At 44.2% G+C, this 23,175-nt stretch overlaps 1 protein-coding gene across 2 annotated transcripts in view; it reads left to right on the top strand.

Annotated features, from left to right (window-relative positions):
• Window positions 1-10,731, top strand: part of MICU1 (mitochondrial calcium uptake 1) — a 542,154-nt gene extending 531,423 nt beyond the window's left edge. For both annotated transcript variants that reach the window (XM_069240390.1, XM_069240391.1), the window contains exon 12: window positions 9,800-10,731. In XM_069240390.1, coding sequence (XP_069096491.1) covers window positions 9,800-9,960 — 161 coding nt within the window. In that variant the 3' untranslated portion in view covers window positions 9,961-10,731. The remainder of the gene's footprint in view (window positions 1-9,799) is intronic.
• The last annotated feature ends 12,444 nt before the right edge of the window (window positions 10,732-23,175 follow it).

Genomic DNA, 23,175 nt, shown 5'->3' with positions numbered 1-23,175 from the left:
CCTGGAGGCCGGGACGCCGGCTGGGCCAGGGCAGCCTACTGTGCCACCCTTGCCCACTGGTTTGAAACCATGCGCACCACCTTGCTGCAACAACAGGTGCGTGCCCTGAGGTACTTTTAAAGTGGCTTTTGGGGCTGGCTGCAATACAGAGGTGAGAAACCGCTGTGCGGCAGCACCCAGAAAAGGTGAGAGGCTCAAAAAGCAACCAAGGAGCGCAGCCAACGGCTCGAAGGAGCCTTGTGCCGACTGGGACTGTGGTACCCAGATTAGTGGGAGACACATGCCCTAGTGCCTTGCAGAGACGGGGCGGGACTTCCACCCGGGGCACAACTATAAGCCCGGGGACAACCTATGTTATAACAGCTCTCGACTGCCCCTGGTGGTCTCACTCGGTTTGTGGCCTCCAGCGCCTACTGTAACTAGCCCTGAGAACAGTGCACTTTCCGACCCCCCCCCCCCCCCCCCCCCCCCCCCGACAACAGACGAACCCTGCCCGGCTTTTTCTATTACTCACATCCTGCTGCTGCGGTGAGTGCAGGGCAGGCCCTTTCACTCTTCATCAGGAGGCACTGACTTGTTTATGGCTCCTGCTGCTGTGGAGGGAGGTTCACAGTCTTACTCGCCCCTGTGCCGATGGTAACACACAACTGGGCCTGCAGAGTATGGAGGTTCCCTGCTGGCCTTTGGATGGCAGTGGTTAACAAGAGTCTGCTCCACCTCTGAACACCTCCACTTAAGGCTTTTTGTTCGGCTTTGGGCGCGGCTGGTCCCTCCTCTGCAGCAGCAGGCGAAGCAGTGAGAGCACTGTTCAGAGGTTGTGCACTCCATGGTCCCTGTTCACGGCACAGACCCTTTGGGAGCTTTTTACACCGCTGACACCCCCTCGGGCAGCTGGACCAACAAAGCCCTTTGGCTTGGCCAGCCTTTCTGAGCACTCTACAGCGCTCTGTACAGAGACTCCTATTATCCCATGTGCGAGTATAAACTACATGAAAGGTGATTGACTATTCGCAAGACTAGTGACGAGACCCCTGCAGCCTTTCTCGCAGATACAAAACAGTGTTTTCCCACCATGTCCTGAACTAAGTGGATGTTTCTCACACAGCTTGGGACATATTGCATTCATGGGAAAACCCAGGACCAGAACTACTGGCATCCAGCAGACTGCAGATGACCTTTCTTATCCTCTGACTGTAGCGACTAAAGAGACAGATTTCCCCCACCAGCCTCAATACACCTCCACATGGATAAAATACTTGCCCCTTTTGCTGACACGAAGGAGCCTCTCCAACAGGACGTCAGTGTGGTATCAGTGGGCCTGGGACTGCTGCAGGTGGAACACCACAAGCTGGCCATCTGCGTCAAAGTCCTAGAGACAACTGTGACTAAAATGCAATCTGAGCTCAAGGCACTGGCCTGCCGAGTGTCTGACCTCTCAAACAAAGTGTAGGTCCTGGAACACCGGGTGGAGGGCGTAGAGGGGCGTAACCGACATAATATCTGAGTGGTTTGTCTCCCCGAGGGAGTGAAAGGAGAGGATATGGTATCCTACCACGAATACTAGCTCCTATCGGAAGTCGCTCCAAACCAGCTGATGGCCTTCTTCCCTCTGGAGTGGGCTCATAGAGTGCTGGCCTGCCATCCTGCCCCTGGCTGCCGCCTTGCCCATTGGTGGCCAGACTGCTTCATTTTTGGGACAGGGACACAATACTCCATAAAGGGTGGACTGTAGACCCTTTAACAGTGGACAATAGCAAAGTATCTATTTAACCTAGCTTTACAACAGCCGTCCAAGTGAAGAGAGCCTCCTCCTTGCGACAGAAAACTGGGGCCAGCATTAAAAACTGTGGTTGTTGCGTCAAGCGGGGACCATTCTCCAGTGTGGGCAGCGGCGATGCATCAAATCCTAAGTGATGCATCAGTTTGGAAAGACGCTGAGTCAATGCATGGATTTTCTTTTTGTAGCACCAAAAACCTCCTTCAAGGGCCCAGATCTGATTTGGCTCCACTTGCAGGACAGGGCTTTCAGCGAAAGAGCCCAGGTGCTGGCAGATTGTCTTTGATGTCACTAAGACTTCTTAACAGTAGGCAACCTTAACTCAAGCCCTTGGAAAGGATGTAGTAAGCAAAGTCCAGGCCTTTCACTCCCAGGACAGAAGCAGCAAGCAGCAGTCCAGCACAACAAAGCAACAGGCAGAGTGGCTGTCCCTCCTACAGCATCCAGCTTTTCTTACTGCCAACTTCAAAGAGAATTGTAGAGCACAAGGCCCTCCCATTCTTGCCCTGGCCCCAGACACACTTCATGGGGGTTGGAGACTGCTTTGTGTAAGGACAGGTACAGCCCTATTCAGGTGCAAGTCTCATCTCCTCCCACCACTCTAGTTCAGGAGGACCCATCAGGAGATGCAGGGCACACCTCAGTCCCTTTGTGTGACTGACTAGAGTGAATTCACAAACAGCCCAATTGTCATCCTGACCCAGACATGTATTCCACAGACAGGCAGAGGCACAGGATGGGTAAACAAGAAAATGCCCACTTTCTAAAAGTGGCATTTTCAAACTTAAAATTCAAAAAACAACTTCATCAAAAGATGTATTTTTAAATTGTGAGCTCAGAGACCCCAAATTCCATATCTGCTCCCAAAGGGAAATTAAACTTCAAAGATCTTTCAAGGCTATCCCTATGAGAACCTATCGGAGAGATAGTCCTTGCAACAGTGAAAAATAAATTAGGCAGTATTTCAGTATCTGTCATGTAACCACAACAGTACACGTCCTACTTTTTAAATACACTGCACCCTGCCCATGTGGCTGTCTTGGGCCTATTTTAGGGGGTACTTAGACATGTAGCCAAAGGGAAGGTTTGGGTCTGGCAAGTGGGTGCTTTTGCCAGGTTGAAACATCAGTGCAAAACTGCACAAACCAACACACCAATGGCAGCCCTGAGATGTTTGCAGGGCTACTCATGTGGGTGGCAATCAGTGCTCCAGGCCCACTAGTAGCATTTGATTTACAGGCCCTGGGCACACATGGTGCACTATAATAGAGGCTGACTGGTAAATCAAGTATGCCAATCACCAATACGGTTTTGACAGAGAGCACTTGCACTTTAGCACTGGTCAGCAGTGGTAAAGTTCCCTGAGTCCTAAAGTCAGCAAAAACGAAATTCAGTGCAGGATCAAAAACAGGCATTAAAAGCAAAAAGACTGGGGAAACCAAGCCAAGAGTTGGCATGCCTAACAGTTCATACTCACAAGTTTGGGCCGCAAGCTGTTGCTGGGCTGCTGTTGAGATGGGGAGTTCACAGTTGAGGTTGTTTCCTTTTCTTTGGGTCTGTCTTGCGGTCTATGTTGAAAGGGAGGAGATAGGATGAAGGGAGTCTCTGGGAGGACTAGAGGAGGCGACACGTTTCACCCGTGTGAATGCAAGACACACATCACACCTTAACTTTCCTGACTTGGAATATCCGAGGGATGGGCTCCGCCTACATGGTCCACAACATTCATAGATATTTGAAAAGGCGGGGTTACAAGTGGCTATGTTGCAAGAAACCCACCTTACTTGGAATGAGGTGGAACACTTGAAACATAGGTGGCGAGGCCATTTGTACGCCACCTCACATTTCTCTTATGCCTGAGGGGCATTAATTTCCATAAGAGCAGGGACACCCTTCGAGCTCGTCCACTCTGTCATTGATCAGGAGGACTGCTTCGTATTCATCATAGGCATGTTGTTGGGAAGGGACACCACCTTAAGAAGTCTCCACGCCCTGAAACAAGAGCAGGTGGCTTTCTTCCGCTCACTCTTTGCTCCTTTGGCATCATTTATTAAGGATGATCTTTTGGCAGGAGGGTATTTTAACTGCGTGGCCGATGTTGTCATGGATGGTTCCACGCCTCAGTTACCTGGTGCGTTAGCACAAGCACAAAAGATAGCTAATTGTTTTAAGGGCTTATTGGCTAGATGGGAACTTTCCGACCCATGAAGAACCCAATACAGAATGACACTGGATTATCCATATTGTTCTCACATTTACCACCTCCTCTCCCGCCTGGACAAATGTGTGTTCAAATAAACTTAGCAAGTATGTGACTCATTCAGAATATCTGGGGTGTACTCTGTCTGACCTTAAACCCTTGCTGTTAGCATTCTGGCCAGTGGTTAAGATCCGGAGATTCCCACCTGGTACCTAAACCCACAGTCCCTGGAGTATGCTTGCTTCAGAGACTCTGAGAGAGGTGGTAACCCAATACTTTGACATTAATGAGAGCACTACCTCCTCTGGTATGGTGGAGTGGGAGGCCTTCAAAGTGGTAGTCTCTGGACATTGTTTGTGCCAATTAGCATGGCCTTAGGAAGTTGTTAAATGGGAAACTGAGGGTGCTAGATGAGATTGCATAGGCTTGATAACGCCTTAGGCCCGGATGGGAACGGCAGAACTCTCCTTCCGGATGTTCAGGAACAATACAATGCACTCCTAAAACACCTGTGCTGTCATGACTATAAAAACTACATAGTGTTTTGCTTCACTAATGACTGAGCTGAAACACTCATGCACTGACAAAAATCTCTGGAATGCGCTTCTTAGTCCAAAGAAGACATTTATTATTTCCCTTCGCAAGGTAAAAGGAGATTACCATGCTGAAAGCACACATTTTGAAAATGGTCACAGCAATGAAATGAAAACATGTACAAATGATTCTCCACTGCAATATACATAGCAAATATGTTTCTATATTATAATGCAAAGCAAATAATGAATTCAAAAATATGCATCACCATGAGGCAAGGGCACAACTGCTTCATCTCCCTCCTATTCAGCATCCAATCCCAGAGTCGATAGAGGAGAGAGAGAGATCAATTATCCTCACTGGAAGGATGACAAACCCCAGCGTCCTGGGTATGCCTGAGATATAAAAATACTCTCAATCCCTGGTCCATCTGGTCTCGGCCTCTTATACTTTGAAAGAACTAGAGGAAAATTCCAGAACCTCACTCTCACTGCAGAAGTTTATCTATTCAAAAAATGCTGATTGCTTTAGGCTAGCATTGAAAATAACACGTCGGACTTGGCCGCAATCCCAAGGTGCCAATTCAAAACAAGACCGTTCCCTGCCGTCTTAGTACATTCTTATCAGCCTAAGCCCTTGGTGAGAATGAACATGAAAAATAAAAACATGTGCACATTGTACAATGTGGGAAACTACCTGCAGCTTCTAAAATGGCTTTGGCTAATGCTAAAATAAAGTCAATAGGCAAAATGAAGCTGGTGGTCATTAATATGACGGTGTGCTGCTAGGCTAAGTGCAACATGGAGTCAGTGGTCAAAATATAAATATCAAAACACTCCACCCTTTTGACCAATGACTCATATACCCTATAGTCCTAAAATCAACTTTTTTTCTTTAAAACATTACAAACAAATGAGGTATGCATTGTACACAGCAACATAATTAAATGACCAGAGCAATCACTATAAAGCAATGGAAATGGGATTAACTTATTGATATTATAAACAGTTAAACCAGGCACACCTACAATAAAAATACTGAAACTTATATATTGTGATTGGGATAATAACTGTTTGAATAGTGTCTCTAGGATGAGTTGGTATCGAGTTAGATGGAAACTCATGAGTCCTAATCATGTAAAGATGCATGGTCCACCTGTAATGTTTGCAGGAATGTAAGCAAAAGTGAGGTTCCCATACAAAAAGTTGCCAGTTGGCTGACTATTCAACATGCTTAATGTGACTGGCAGCAGTCACCAGGTGATAACAAGCCATGTTGTTTATTCCATTACAATTGCAGTCAAACAGGTTGCTAGGACATCCATGATACTCTGCATTGTTCCCTTGTAGAACTTTGATCTGTGGAGCATGATTTGTACCATATGGATCCATAGGTATTGCCCTTCAAAAGCAGCAGCAGTGTTGCGCAACATGATTGATCAATCAGGTTCATGTTGGGGGTGCTGTCTCACCTGACCACACACGCCTGAAGGGAGACCACACTGCACACTCATGGTCAGAGGCAAGTTGTAGTATGGTCTGCAAAAGAAACAAGTATGATCTTTCTTGCAAATAACATTTGCCAGCTGAAATGTGCTCCCCTTTTCCTTTCCTTGCTTTAAGATCAGCAGAACATTATTAGGGCCCTTGACTTTAATTTCTGCAGGTTCTGGAGGGCCATTTGGTGATTCCACCCACACCTTAGCCACAGGGTTTTTGTCATTTGAACCAAAACCTCCCTTTCCTTGTACTGTCAGAAGGGCTGGGGCAGTCCCCTTCCTCACCAATCCTCCATACAATGGACTTATGACAAGTTGGGCAATTTTGTAAGCCTGTAGGTCAAGACCTGCAGATTCTGATGTGGCTCTTTGAGGAGTTGAAGCTCTCTGTTTTATTTCCCAGTACACAATGGTGCTGGTGGACAAATGTGGTTGGATCAGGGGAGTTTCAACCCAGGTTTCTCACTTGGAGCGGCGTGTTCTGAACCCACTGGAAAATACAGTTTAACTCGCTGAATCTTTAGGATATTTGAAACAATTGTAAATGAATGCTCTGTTCCCACAGTTTAGGATTATCTGTCAAAGTGAAGTCTCGTTTGGGACTGCACATTCGTCCTTCATTGTCTAGAGGTCATATGCAGATATCAAAAGGATGGACTCTACTTCCATGGCTAAGTAGATTTTCACCATATGGTGCATTCAGGATGCCCCATATCAAATCCTATTTTAAAGCTGCATAAAATCTGACTTTGTGAGTTGAGAAGGAATCTAGTGTAAGGCTGTCCCTCCCATGGCTGGTCTGCAAACTGACTTTTCAATAGCAAGCTCACTGCAATAGTTTCCAACAGCAACAAAACACTTGCAGAATTTTCTCAGAGAAATTTTTCATGTGCAAGTGGAAGATCTTAATGTTGTCATTTGCTTGGCACATTTCTACAGTGGAAATTTGCAATGTAGAAAGAAAACAAAATGTTTTAATCCATGGCTGAGTTGGAACGCTAAAATTCTTTGAGAATTGGTCTCCTAGGCTGCTTTGGCAAATTGAGTAATGTCAGTCTGCAAGAAAGTCACTCAAAAGAAGGGCTTCTTAAGTGGGAGATTTAAAAACAACATATGGTGGTCCTGTGCATGTCACTCCCATATAAATCTCAGAAAAAAGGCTGCACAGTTCCAAAAGAAATGAATCAATATAGATCACCCTCTAATCCACGTATGATCTCCAACGATCCCTATGAATAACATATATCAGGAACAAGAGCCCTCACTCACCTATTGGTGACATGCTTCCTCATCAGGCTTTGCTCCTCGTCAGACCGGCGCTGCAATATCTGACGGGGCCCTCCTGGGGGCTCTGAACCGGAGATCTTTTGAAGAGAATTGCCCTAGGTGAATGCATTAGTGTGGGATTGCTGAGATGGACTGTTTAAATTGACTAGAAGTACCATGTAGTAAAGTATTTTATTGAAAACATGGGCCTCTATCCAGATTAAAAACAGAAGGGGAAGTAAGGATCATGTCTATCCTGACGAATTGCACTAAGATCTTTATAGACTTATTTTAGCGAGAAACATGTTGATCTTCCCAGTTAAGGCAGCGTAGAGATTGCCAACTCTGCCATACATGTACTTGATCTCTAGATTAGAGGGTTTACGAACATTAGATACTACATTGAGAGTAGAGTAAGATAGACACTATCCTTTCTCACTGACAGATCCCACTCTGTGACGAAGTTGGGACTGCTACCTTCCCTCATTGGCTGACCTAAGGTGGGCCAATGAGGAAAGGCAGCAGTCCCAAACCTCCTGGGACCTTAGAGGCTGAGCTGAAGGGGTGTGTGTTTGTGTGTGTGTGTTTTTAAATGAATGGGGTGTGCGTGTATGTTTGAATGTTTGACAATGAGTGTTGTGAATGGATGTGCATGTTCATGTGCATGTGTGAATGAATGAATGAATGAGTGTGAGTGTATATGTGCGTTCCACCCGCCCCATTCCTAGAATTACCGGCCGCCTCTGCTTGCATTGTACGTTTTGTGTGAGGGAAGCTTTCATTGTACCTTCTTTGAGATGGAAGCTTTCATTGTACCTTCTTTGAGAGGGAAGCTTGCTTTGCACCTTCTTTGAGAGGGAAGCTTGCTTTGCACCTTCTTTGAGAGGGAAGCTTGCATTGCACCTTCTTTGAGAGGGAAGCTTGCATTGCACCTTCTTTGAGAAGGAAGCTTGCATTGCACCTTCTTTGAGAGGGAAGCTTGCATTGCACCTTCTTTGAGAGGGAAGCTTGCATTGCACCTTCTTAGTGAGGGAAGCTTGCATTGTACCTTTAGTGTGCTAAACGTTTGCATTGTACCTTCTCTGTGAGGGAAGTTTGCATTGTACCTTCTTTGAGGGGGAAGCTTGTATTGTACCTTCTTTGAGAGGGAGGCTTGTATTGTACCTTCTGTGTGAGAGAAGCTTCCATTGTACCTTCTATGTAAGGGATGGTTGAATTGTACCTTCCCTGTGAGGGAAGCTTGCAATGTACCTTCCCTGTGAGGGGAGCTTGCATTGTACCTTCCCTGTGAGGGGAGCTTGCATTGTACCTTCCCTGTGAGGGGAGCTTGCATTGTACCTTCCCTGTGAGGGGAGCTTGCATTGTACCTTCCCTGTGAGGGGAGCTTGCATTGTACCTTCCCTGTGAGGGGAGCTTGCACAAGTTCCTAAATAAACTACCTATCCGCGCTCTTCCTTTGTATCCTTTCTATGCAGCTCTCACCCAGTTATGTTCACCATGACACATAATTCCACTACACAACTACACTTTGTACCACACGATTCCACACTGCACAATTCCACAAGTAACTATTAAAATACAAACCACAAATTTCCACCCCACACCACATACATTCCCTATACTCCAAATCAAAACGCATAAATAAGATATCGTAATTTAAAAAGCCAATAGCTCTAACTCTCGCAAATGCGATATTATTGAATTGCAAATGCTTGTTTTCTCTCTGACAATAGAGAACTAGTTCTGACATCCAAGAGACCAGGTGTGAATCGGCAGTCACTGCTGTTGTAATGTGGGGTCTGAACTTTAGACCACATTTAAAGGGAGTTGTGACTATAAGAAGGGAGGAGACATGCCTGAACCGCAATCTTACATAAGTACTCCTGACTTGCAGGGCAGCCTGATAACGCTCTTATGTCATTTATAAATGATTATATGTTCTTGGACAATGTACAGATCTTTCTGTTGCCAGTGCCTGAAGACCAGAAAGTTGAATTGCTAATGTTTCAAATGCTTCACTAGAATTCCATTAAACATATGTTTAAAAAATGTGTGCATGCCTACAGTATCCCAAACGGATCCCAAGGGAAGAAAGGCAGTATATTTGTCTGTAGTGCACATCTAATAAAAAAAATGATTTGATACAAAGTCTGCCTTAATATGTATAATTACATCACTGTTACTCAAAACCACTTCATGGAGGTAAGAAACTCGTAGTCTAACTAACCATGTGCACTGTTACTTATATATTATTTTCCTAACAGGCGGAGTGTGAATACTACTTGTGTCTTGTATTTCGTTCCACTTCAGTTACTGTTAATTAAAAGTGTGGAACGCCAGCAGAACTGTCCACTTTTCTGAGAACTGCCACCACATCATATACTGGACTATCTTTTTGCTTAGAGCTGAATTTTCCAATGAGCAGTTGTGGTTTAGTTTGAAAGCAGAAGAGGTCTCTGATAGAAGCTGGTTTTGGCTCACTTGGTGATTGTGGTTTGATTTTTCCTTTTTACATTTTTTTCAGGAAATGGTGAATTAAGCAACAAGGAATTTATTGCGATCATGAAGCAGAGGCTGATGAGAGGACTGGAGAAACCAAAGGACATGGGATTTACTCGTCTCATGAGAGCCATGTGGAAGTGCGCCCAGGAGACTGCGTGGGACTTTGCAATGCCCAAACAGTAGCTAAATAAACCAAAGGAGCGCTCGAACGCTGCTGTCAGCCAGACTTGGGTGCAAAGAGTGGCAAAATGTCAGGACTTTGCAGATATGGAGCATTAAGACTATAGGATGCACTAACGCATGTTTGGGTTGGGGTGGACTATGATCCACAGCTGTTCTACTGGAGAATGAGGCTGGGTCGTTTAAAAAATCTTCATCTACTGAAAAGAACCCGTAACCTTCAAATATACCCGATCCCCTCACTAGCTCCTGCCAACCCCAGCACTCCATTTGTTTTCACATCTTATTTGGGTGACATAAGATGTGACGTTATCATGCGTAGTGACTGATGCATGCACTCGAATGCTATCGTGTAAAAAAGAAAAATAGGTAGCTTATTCTTCAGAGTATAAATATTATATAAACATATGTATACTTTTCTGGTAAAGGGGGGTCTAATTTTGTTTTTGCCGTCTTGGTTCTTTGAAGTGTTTACAAGGGTGTAAAAAAGAGGGGGAGATTATACATTTTAAATATTATGTGAAAGAACTACTCCTGTTGGCACGAAACCAGAACAGTAGTAGTCCAGGCTTAATCAAACCATTTGTCGCACAAATAGCAGAAATTAGGCAGGTATGCCTGTTGGTGAGGACATCATTAACAGTTCGGTGTTTTGCTCTCAACTTATCAGACTTATTTTAAATGTACAATAAAGTGTTTTACGAGTGTGACACATGACATCAGATGACACGTTATTATGTTACTGTACAAGAACAATAAAAGCACAGTACTATGTTTTCTTGTAAGAAGATGTCATCTTTTACCTTAAGGTCTTCAGTCTAAAAGTCAAAAGTATTTAATGAGTGAAGCACAGGCAACATAAAGATCTGAATAGTTTTTATTTGTGTTTTTTCTACACTGGACTGCAGTTCCTCTGATGTACTTGCCTTTTTTGTGTGTCATTCACTCAGTTATTATAACCTCTTTTCTTTGAAAGTGGTATAATTCAGGGCGACAACCAGTTCTTCTACAAAGGAGATATGTCGCTTAACTTATCTTAAAGGATTATTTAACTGTGCGCATCCTTCAACTCACTTTACCCATTTTTATGGGTTCACAGGGTAAAAGTGCCATACGTGAAAGGTGTCGTTTAAATTTTAAAGCCCACATGGTTTACCTTTTCAAACAGTGATGTTTATTACAGTGAGGTCTCTGAAAATTACCATAATTAAGTCATTGTTTCTTAAAAGGGTGATGTCATTCTGTTCTATAAAGGACACTGAAGGGCATTCATCAGTGAGTTTTAAAGAGAGGTCTTATCATGGAAGAAGTATTGCAGTAGATTGACATTAGTCCTTACATTATGACACACATTTAAAAACTTTCAGCAACAATGGACAACAGTGAAACATTGACACATCGATTCCACGCTCATGATGCAGCATTCGTTACACATCTTCCCACTCAACTCCAAGATGAAGGCATTACACAAATTCTCTACTTACATTGTTTGCTTGCTATTTGAGGAACTATCCCCCAGTACGTTTAACCAAAAGTGCAGCAAATTATTAAAATCAATTCAGGAACATAGGGCCTGCAATCTAATTGGCAAACAAACACTTTTGTCACAAAATGAGTCCGAATCGATCCAAGATTAAGTTAATTCCTCCGGAATCCTAATCACTAATTTTGGTCATGAAACAATAAACCCCTGCTTTGTGAATTGGGGATGTAGGCATCAATCTGAGCTAGGCATACTCATCAGCCACTCCAGCAACAAATCTGTATTTCACGGCCTATACTCTTATACCTCAGTAGCATTTGTTTTTACATCCCACACACCTGTAAACAGAAAATAATTGGACACATGGGCAGGGTCTCCACAATAAGCTGTTATTTGGTGCACTGCATTGATTATAATGTCTCTTGTGTGTTTCCTGCTTGCTGACAAATGTGGCACTAATATCTGGCAGCGGTCCTTCAGTGAACCAACACGTATTTTCAGCTTGCGCTGTGCTTGTGAAATCTGCTTGCCACTTACTTTTCTCTTGTTTCTATTGGCTGTTATACTATTTTCTTCCAATTACTGATGCATGTTCCTCGTGTGTTTGCTGTTATCAGCATCCGGAGACCCAAGTACTGTGTTTATCCGCTTTGGTTTCAGAACTCGCCACTCCACCCCCTCCCTTCCTTCTCTCTCCCCCCCCCCCCCCCCCCCCCCCCCCCCCCCCCACTACGTACTCTGGGGTAAATTGTTTATGTCCCATTTTCCCTGTTCAATTACCTATCGATGATGCAGCTCTTAGAAACTGGCTAATCCTGTTTAGGATTTGTACCACAACTTCAGAAGCTAATATATTCACATTCATTCTGCCATCACTGTAAACATACGTGGTAATTATGGAGGACAACTGACAGGAGTCTCCGAGGAACAGGTTTTTGAACTCTGCGTCCCATAAGCTGTGTGTGTAATTTACTTCCTCACTGAACTTCTATTACATTCTCTTCCAATGATTATTAGCCACATTCGTACAGGGTGCTTGCTTTACTAAAGATTGCAGGCTTATATTCTTTTAGCACTGGAGTGCTGTCCGCCATCTTAAACACCTCAATTTTTTTTTCCTCTTGCCTGTAGTCATTCTGTTGCGCACAGTTTTACTCAGGAGTTGATTGCCTCCTAATGTTTGCGAGTCCCCTTCATCTTGATGTTGGGCGGCTGCTCTCTGCACTGTTTCAGGACATTTAAACTCTTATGAGTACAAGTCGAAGAGCTTATTACAAGAAAGGATGAATATTGCGATTAACCGTTAATGTACAAGCGCAAATAATCACACTTTAATATACAATTATTACCACACCACTCTGTTCTTCGGAAAAGTTCTCAGCACTGAAAAGAAACTAGAAAGTACATTAACTTTTTAGAAGTGACACGGTTCACCACCAGCTCGCAGTTTAATAACCCCAGACCTCCATCACACACAAGCTTCCATAACAGAGGCGTCCACAATCTGCATCCCTAACCTCACACAGAGCTGCTTTGTCTGTCACTGGTATGGCACAAGTAGAGCATAGGTTTTTTGCAGTTATATATAGCGCGAACTCGACCCTTAAGGTATTGGAGAGCTTTACACGAGCCCCCCTTACATTGCACATTCATTGTTGGTATGCACGGGGAGACTGAGCGATCTGACCTCGTATCAGAGGATGCTGGAACAATGCCAAGATTACAGCCTGCTTTCCCAGCTCCAAGGTCGGCAGCTCTGGCCGATACGCCATGGTTACCAGAAGACAATGTGGCTAGTGATTGTATCACCAATTTAGATGATACAATCATTAAGAAAAAGGGCAGGAATCCTAAACATTTTTTATGCTGTGAGGGCACAACGTGAGTCATTACAATATAATGCGGGAATACTAGGTGCTGGATTACTTCTCCAAACTAATAAACCTGAAAGCTGTCTTGTAGCACAGGGTAGAGAAAAGAGGTTTTAATCCCTCAGTCAGAGACAAAAAAACACAAGTAATGTTTAGGTAAAATTGCTGGCGTATTTTTTTTCCATGTACAGAACATTGTCATCTAATGAATTAGTGAAATTAACGGTCAACAGCATTGTGTCCCTGAAAAGCCTTAAGTCTCTGTCCTCCCTGATCACAAGCGTCCTTTCACGATTACTCGTAGAGGTCAAGGTGCAGGGCTGGAGAGTTAAAATGTCGTAATGTGTCTCGCGGTGGTGTTGTCTTTTGTTGTACTGTGCAATGTTATTTTTGTAAAGTGAAATTGATCCACAGGTGTCCTCCTGTCCGTTAGAAACTAAAACTCAATCACAACATTGTGTTCTATCCACGTCATACTCTCCTACCACAGTAACCAAGTCTTCAAAATGGTGGCAATAAAGCTTAAAAGACAAGGCCAGCGCCTCACCAAGGGATAGGTGTGCGCCCCCATCCTGCTTTATTCACTTCTTATACCACCCCCCAATTCCTTGGACTCCAGCACCGTTTTGCTTGAAGCCAAGACATGAGCTCGGTTTAAACACATACAGGGGAAGCTTAAGTCGCAATGGTGCAAGTGAAGCTGCACAAGGAGGGCATGTGTAAAGAATCAGTGTGATAGCTCAGTGGAACAAAGCATCTCTTGGAGGGATCTCTGTGTAACCAGAAGGCCACAGGTTAGGGTCCCATGCATCAACTCAATTTTAAATTCTTCTGTGGCAGGTTACCTGGCACGAGATGCGTTTAGAACGCTGACAGAATAACTTTTAATTGCTTGCTTTGATGAAAAATGTTATACTTTTTTGTTGTTTAATAAAATACACTTGAGAAGAGAGTAAGGCTTTGCCAACGTAGCCAAATTCTTAATGTCTTTTTCAGTGATGGCAGTTGTGCTTTTATGGAGTTTCAGTAACTTATGTTGCACAATTACTCACCAAGCTAAATCTTACAACAACAAAACAATATTAATCACATAGGCGAAACCAAATGCATTTACCAATGCTTATTTCTCTTCTGTTGGTAGTGCCAGCCTGAGCACAACTGGAACATGACCTACCTACCCATCATCAGCCTTTGAAAGTTAATTTTACTCGTTCTGGAATGGAGAAGTATATTGTGTGTCCACAGTATGGTTTGAAAATATTGGTTACTATGTATGACGCACTGCTACTCTTAACAGCCTCTTGAACAAACATTTCAAGTATATAGTGTACTTGCCGACCCAATACACAGGCTAATGGTAGATGAAAGTGTGGTATTGTTTGACACCACTTTAGGTTACACTTCTTTTCTTTGGATTTCAGCTTGAAAGCATTGTTAACCCCCTTTTTACTTGCCGGGCACACCAATAAACTCACCTTTGCTAAAATGTTGGCGAACAATATAACAATCCAGTATAGCATATCTCGTTCTAAGTGTTACCCTCTCCATTTAGAAGAATATCAAGTGCAGTCACGAAATGCTGATGACTGGACAACAAACCAAGTAGGTCTCCAAAGCAACCACATTTTAAAAAACAGAACATTCTCCATCTCTTCACTAACCAAACATACTGATTTATTTGACAGCCAATAACATTTGAGCTGTCTTCAAATGTTGTGATGCCTACAATGGCTTTTCGTGATATCAGTAACAATTGCTCCAGGCCCTGCAGAGAAAACATCTTTTCGAATTTCCAAAACTGTGCCATTCTACATTGACAACCACTTGGAAACTTTGTCAAACTGTTGAATCTGAAGGATACTGTATTATGTATTTTGTCCACTCACACTATACTCCGTCATCTGATTCAACACATGGCCATCCTCAATGCCTTCAGTCTGTTGGTAGGAGTTCATGCACTGTATCCATGGCAACGTTACTGCCAATGCTGATGGTCAAATGGTGGCTGCAACCCCAACTGCACCCAGCGCAATACTATTTATTTATCAAAGACATTTGTATACCGTGGACGAGCCACAGGGGTATGCATAAAACCTGAGATTACAATAAAACATCCTCGGTTAAAATATATAATATTGCCAGGGCCACTGGAATTATGCGATTGTGCAGCCATAGAGATTTTCGCATAATTATTCATTTGCTGCCTTTGTCACATAACCCACCATTTGCTGCATAGCCTTCAGATTTTGACAAAAAAAAAAAAACTAGCTCAAAAGGTTAAAAAGTTACTAAAAATGCAGCAACACGTGTTGTCGCACAGTGGAACGCCCTTTGCAGAGGTCAACCGATCATCTTTCTGGAGCCTATTGCTATATTTAGGTTTTAAACTGGTACTGATGAAGTGCAACTAATGCCCAGCCAGTATTGACAAGCTTTAAAGTGACATTATGAGGTAATAGTATCACAAAATGTACATAATTTGCCTTTTATTGCAGCATAATTTACTTGACCCTGCTGCATAATTTGTCCCTCCCCTGCCGCATAATTCAAATGGCACTGAATATTGGTAGGGATGACGAGTTAGAATTGTAGGTTGTTTGGAATGTTGAATTGTCAAGCTGTTGAAATAAAGCTGTTTGGTGTGGAGTTAGCGACTATCAGGTAAGTAATTGCAGAGTCTTGAGACTTGACTGGTGAACACCGAGTTGAGTAGGCTAGATTTTTTTTGTTATTTCAAATTTCCTTTTCCAGCCAGGTGTACAGCAACATGAAGGTTGACTTTCATGGGTGCTAAGTGAGATGCCTGGAGGCAAGCAAGTATTATGTTGAATGAAAATATAATCTTGTGATCCTCACACTATTCGTAAGAGCCTCTTACCTATTTACCTAAAATAAGTGGCATTTCAAAACTTTCTTAAAGCAGATCATCCCGCTATCCATTTTTATTTCCATAGGCATTGAATTTTAGAAGATGGAAACTTGAATGGCCATAGCTGTCCTGTGGCTGCATTGCGGTATATTTTGAGAAATCATTGGTAGCAGCATGTCTTGGCTTCCGAGTTTTCAGTTGGTGGTGTATTTCTTAACGCTATTCCTTACTAAAGGAACAGACATATTATCGATGTATTTAAGCAGTTGCGCACACAAGTTGAATCTTATACGGGGTTTGCCTTGCTGCCAGTGCAGAGATCTTCTGACATGGGACACATGGTCTATCTTTCATAGCCTGACAAATCAAGTTTTGATATTTTGATCTCTTTGAAGCCATTCCCTTTGAGGTATGAGGAGGCCTCAATAGAAGCAGTTTCACGGTGAAGCCTACAGTAAACCACAGCCACCACCACTAGAGGCTTAGGAATGGTAGGAAAAAAACATCAAATGAGCCTCTGTTTTCATGCCAGGTTGGAGCTACTGCGCCAAAATGCCCGACAGGAGTGATATTAACGTCAAAATAGATCTCACTTTTTTTTTTTACTTGAAGGACAGTGGCACATTATGGCTGAATACAAATGCTAGAGACAGTGAAACCCTTCTAGTTATAAGAGAACGAAAAAAACGTCTGTTCTGAAGGCAGACGTGACGAGTGGTTCTGTGTTTTTCTAAGAAGCTAATAGGAGGCTTTTTTAGTAAGCTTAGAGATGAATTGTCAGCAGTAAGTTTTTGCTTATGGTGAAGCCTAGTGTTTTATCCAAGGATACCGAATTTTGGGGGGGTGAACTGTCTGGCCTTTTTTTTATTTGTGGATGAATACTCTTAGAAGAATAGGAAAAGTAACTGCATTTCTGTTTTACCTCGAAAAAAATGTTTATCAGATAGTCTGTGAGGGTTTTACAGCTAAATCATGCGGATTTGATATTCTGAGATAAAGTTAAGTATCAGTGTTTTGATGCATGAAGATAACATATGAAGATACCATTATTGAGTAGCAGGTACCTTAGCGGACCCATAAGGGCAAGAAGAAAGCCAATGGAACTCCACATTGTAGAAGCAGGTTGGTAGGTCTGATTGTGTCCATTTTTACAAAGTGGGATCTTGAGTTGACAAATGAGGGAAATTTTTTTTTCAAGAGTTCATCTTGCAATGAGAACCTGTGCAGCCACCTTCTTTCCAGGAAAGCCAATTGTCAAGTTTGTGTTGCTTAGTGTGAGTCTGAGTAGGACACAAACATACTGAGTTGTCTGGAAAGTACATGCTACATACTTAATAAGCCTCTCATCGATAACTGCAAATTCCTCACTTATACAGAATCCCCAGGCTGGATCTGGCGAATTTTACTGCAGTGCTCTCATGTGTTGATAGGTGAGGCCATATGGCTCTGCAGTGACTCCATGTAGGAGGGGCTGCCACTCTGCTTGTTGCTTTGTTGTGCTGGCCTGCTTCTTACTGCTTTTGTCCTGGGAGCGAAAGGGTTGGACTTTTCTTTCTACATTCTGCTTTCCAAGGCTCTCCAAGGGCTTGAACTCAGCTTGCCTCCTGTTAATAAGTCTCAGGGACATCAAAGACTTGATCTGCCAGTGCCTGGGCTCTTCTGCTGTGAGACCTGATTTGTCCCTTGGTGCCACATCCAGTCTCTGGGCCTTTGGAAGTGGAAACCGGTGACCTGAGTTAGAAAATCCATTCACTGAAGGGTAGCGACTGAAAATCGATGCAATGCCTACAGAATCGACGCAGAACCTGTTCCACTGTGGCTCCATCATCACAGCATGTCTGGATTTTCTACACATCGTCCTGGGCATCATTTTCTCATCGTCCCTGCACAACAATAAGGAACTGAGACTGAGTGACCGGAAATAAACGCATCACCTTTCCTCAGAGGAAAGAATTGTTGTCACCTCTCTTACCAGTAAGGAACTGACTCATCGCCTTACCTGTGAGGACAGTCTTGACGCATCACCTCCCCTGCCAGTAAGGAACTGACACAACACCTTACCTGCGAGGAAAGAATCAATGCATCTCCTCCCCTATGCAGTAAAAAACCAACACATTGCTTTGTTTTTTCAGCGCCTCACCTCCTCTGCAGCCTACATCATCTTTGTTTTTGGAGAATTCCAGGTACTGTGTGTTAAAAAGATACAACTATTGATTCATACGGATTAGGACAAATTTAAACCTTTAAAAAGTGATATTGTTGTGTATGTTGGATTTTTGTCATTTTGGTCTTGTTTCACTCAGCTAAATATTGGCTATTTTCCTAAACTGGTGTGGAGTACATTTGTTGTGTTCTTACTTTGTTACTGTGTGTGCACAAATACTTTATGCCTATGAGTTAAGCCTGACTGCTAGAGCCAGACTACCAAGGGGCTGAGCAGGGGTAAGCTTATCTGTGTTGCTCCCTTAACTTGACTAGTGTGAGGGTTCCTAATTGGACAGTGTGCAAACCACTGCCAACTAGAGACCCCATTTCTAAAAAAAAAAAAAAAAAAAAAAAAAAAAAGTCAGTCCAGTGTGAAGTCCTGCTACTGCTCAAAGTTTCCTGTAAGTTAAAGTCACAGACTCCCTATAAGTGTAAGAAAGCTATGTGGATATTGATCCCATCCTCCCACTCACAATCAGGTGATAAGGCACTAGGGCATCAATCTCCCTGCTCCCATTTCCAGAAAAAGTGATCAAGAAAGTTGTCAACCAATAACTCACAGCATACTTAGAGGACAACAAACTCCTGGACACATCCCAATCTGGTTTCTGCTCCGGCCACAGCACCAAATCTGACCTGATCGTCACCACAGATGATGTTAAAGCCTCTTCTACCAAGGAAGCTTAGATGCCCTTATTCTCCTCGACCACTCCGCAGCCTTCGACATAGTCTCCTTTCTATTCAGCAGAACTCAGTCCCTCTCATCTTTTCACCTCAAAGCCTGAGGACATCATCTTTGGCATCCCCTAGGAATTATCCCTGAGCCACACCCACTTCAACACCTAAATGACCCCCTTGGCCAGCGTTGTCAGAAACCACGGACTAAATATAATCTCCAACACAGACGAACCACAGCTCATCCTCTCTATCCAAAGACCCCTCAACTATGAAGCCCAACTTCCACAGCTGTGTGAACAGCTTTGCCGAATGGATGAAGGACAACTGCCTCAAACTCGGCACCAACAAATCAGAAGTCCTGCTGTTTGGAAACACCACCTCACCCAGGGATGACTCCCAGTGGCCCTCTGATCGTGGGCCACGCAACCACAAAAACCATGCCCAAAACCTAGGAATCATCATTGAAAATAAACTCAACATGAAGAAGCACATCCACTCAGGCTCCTCTGCCTGCTTCCTTACCCTCTGCATGCTGCGTTAAGATCTTCAAGTGGCTCCCAGTCAAAACCAGAACTGTCACACAGGCCCTTATCAGAAGCCACCTAGACTGTAGCAACGCTCTATATGCTGGGATCACGACACACCTTAGACATACTTCAGATAATTCAGAACTCAGCAGCCAGACTAATCTTGTACCCCCTCCCCCAATCTAAGTAACCTCCACTGCCTCCCTGTACACAAACAATGCCAATTTAAGCTCCTGACTTTTGCCCACAAACCCTGCACAACTAAGGACCTGCATGCCTCAACCACTGCCTGAACTTCAACTGCCCCACCAGTCACCTGTGCTCTCCCTCGTGCACACCCCCCTCATCCGCTACAGCACCTGCAGTGGCTGTGCCTTCTCCTTCATTGCAGCAAAGTAAACGGTTGTTCTTGGTCCCTGCCTCAACACCCACAATATTAGAGGGTGGAGGTAGTATTTGGATCCACCTTTGATGCAGTTCAGGGTATGAAAAATGTTCCCCATGACACCGATGAAGAGGAGGAAGACAACCTGCTCCCCCTTACTACAGTGATGATTGTCTATGCCTGGATTTACAGAAAGATAGTTGGCTAAGTCAGTCACCCAAGACTGGGTTACCTACTAATGAAGGAAATTGCCTCTTTTGCAGCAGTAGTGCTAGACTTAGTTGTTCACTGTTGAAGCTAAGGCAGATGTATTAAAAGAAATGCTTCACAAGGTCCAGCCTCTTCTGAACCACTATTGCTGTTCAGCAAGGCTCTTACTGAAACTCTTTGTCCAATATGCCTGGGCACTTTGGTAAGTCGACCTATTTCCATGTGGCATATAGTCACCCATGTATCCCAATTCTTTGATGACGAAGCATCCAGTGCCTGAAAGCCCGGAGGTACAAGTGATGACAAACACAGTTACCCCTAATGCCTTCCCAACCAATTCTCTGGATAGAGAGTCAAAATGTATTTATGCCATTGGAGACAGGATGTTGTCTTCAGCTAGTTTTGTGTTAAGATCCTTTAACGCAGTGTGCCTTCTTGGTAGCTAGTCCTATTCTTTAAGGGACATAGCCAACAAGATCTTGCCAGCCATCCTGCAAAAACCACAGGGCCTTTTTGGCTTAAACAATACATGATGCCCAGAATGCAGCAAAGTATGAATTATGTGCTGGGTTGGACACCAAACAATGTGTGGTCAGTTATGGATACCAGTGTAGTGGTTAGAAGGCACGCCTGGATGTTATCAACTCGATTTTCATGGTATGGTAAACAGTCTCTCATGGACATGCCCTTTAATGGCTCTAGGAGCCAGATGTATCAAGCTCCCGGTTTGCATTTCCTAAATAGCTAATTTTAAGAAATCGCTATTTTTGAAATGCAAAATGGGATGTATCAAAATTGCGAGTCGGTATTTGCGATTTCTTAAAATTCTCAAATGCAATTTGCGACTAGCAAATACCAAATTGCAAATCATTTGTGATTCAGTATCTGAAAATCGCAAATTGCGAAAACTGAAAACCGGAACAGCCTGATGACATCACAACCAGGAAGTGAGTCAGCCCATGCTGTTTCCAGGAGCCACACCCACAGGAGCAGTCAGGGAGAGACAGCCCAGCACCAGGGAGCCAACCTTGTGATCAAGCCAGGACCAAATTGCAACATGGCCACTGATGGGAAGGTGAAGGACAAGGGAGACAGGAAGCACAAGCTAAAATTCAGTGAGTAGGAATTGGGGGTGCTCACTGAGGAGGTTGTCGGGAACCATGACAAACTCTTTGGGAAGAACTCACTACAGGTCCCTGAAAGTGAGAAAAGGAAGCTCTGGTTGGAAATCCAGACAAAAATCTGTGCAGTGGGTGTTGCGCAGCGCTCTGTGGAGGAAATTCGCAAAAGATGGTATGACCTGCGTTCCCGTGCCAAAGAAAGGGTAGCCACCAGGCTAAAGGAGGCAAGGAGCACCAGAGGAGGACCACCCATCCAGACACCGTCCACACCAATGGAAGACCTGGTGGAGTCCACACTGCTTCCAGAAGCAGTCACTGACGTCACTGACTTTGACACCTCAGGGACCACCAGCAAAGGTAAGGGCAGTAATGATGCGTATCCCCATATGTGCATGTACAAATGCCCCCTAGAAATAGCTATTAGCTTGATGCAGCATGATAAGTAGTCCATACCACATCTTACATACAACACAACAATGCCTTGTGGGAGTGATAGGCCACAATCCGAAGGTCAATAAACCACATTCAAAACAACATGGTTTTAAGCCACATAGAGAAACAACACACATGTCACAGTGATGTGATGTCAGAGTAGAAAATTTACTATTGTGCTACTTATTGTGATATATACATTAATGACATGCTGCACATTGTCGTTCCAGATGTCTCGGGCCCTGCTGCAGCAGAAAGTAGAAATGTGGGGGATGTTGAAACACAGCCACAGTCAGACTCCAACACAAGTGAATCTCTCAGTATTGCTCCAACAAGATGCAGGGCAAGGGTGTTACCTCTCCCAGAGCACAACCTGGACTCAGATGAGATGCCGGATGAACTCCCCACACCACCCCCAGAGGATAGGTCCACAGGAACACAGCAGTCCCTGCCCCAGCGTCAGTCAACTCCCCTCAGGAGGCGTCAGGATGGAGGAAGACGGTGCACAGAGGAAAGAGAGGGCCCATCAATCTTTGGCGGACTTGAAGCTTCCATGCCTAAAGTGCTGCGCCTGCAATGCAAACACATGAGGTCAATGCACAGGCAGTTGGTGTCATTCAATCAGAACATGGGCACAATGAATAAGCATTTGGAGTCACTGCATGAGGGACAGCAAACAGCAGCTGAAAACACAAAGGACTTGACAAATGCCATAAGGAACCTCTGCACTGAGATTCAGCAGGAGCGTGTCAGCCACCGTAGGCGCCATCCCCAATTCATGAGAAGGTTTAAGAAGGTTTGATGGGTTCAGCAGATCGGTCAATCGGCTTGCTAGCTCAACTGCCATTATGTCATGACGTGCTGTGGGCATACAGGTGGAGATGGCACACTGCAGTAGGGACATAGCACAGGGCTTGGTGCAAATAACCAATGTCCTAGATGCAATGCAGACAGCACGCAGTGCTGCAAACAGCGAACTGGGTGGTGGAGATAGTTCTGTAGCCTCAGCGGTCTTACAGTCCCTGTGATGGATCCTAGGCGTCGCAGTACCGGACACAGTACTGGCAGTGAACCCGCTACAAGAGGTGCCAGTGAGACCACTGAACACTCCAGTCGAGTGCGTGGACGTAGGAGGTAATGTTAAGGCCTACAGGGGACTACTGTATCATGTACAGTTATACAGTGATGCTAATAGTGTGACAGTTATTTGCACATGGTAGCCTATGGTTCATGGCTATGTCCTATTGACACATATGTTACCTGAAGTCAAGGTAATAAAGATGCTAACTGCAGAAAGACATAAAATTGCAATGCTGTTGTCATTACTTACATTAGAAATGGTTACGCGTGATGTCAGCATGTCTTTGCCTGCCCTCTGCTGCACTGGTCCTGTCTACTGGGTGATGGGGTGGTAAGGGATAACCATCTTCATCTGAG

Source organism: Pleurodeles waltl, chromosome 6 (genome assembly GCF_031143425.1).
Source record: "Pleurodeles waltl isolate 20211129_DDA chromosome 6, aPleWal1.hap1.20221129, whole genome shotgun sequence".
Taxonomy (NCBI): domain Eukaryota; kingdom Metazoa; phylum Chordata; class Amphibia; order Caudata; family Salamandridae; genus Pleurodeles; species Pleurodeles waltl.
The sequence above is the reverse complement of the archived record's forward strand: the minus strand, read 5'-3'. Positions and strand labels throughout refer to the sequence as shown.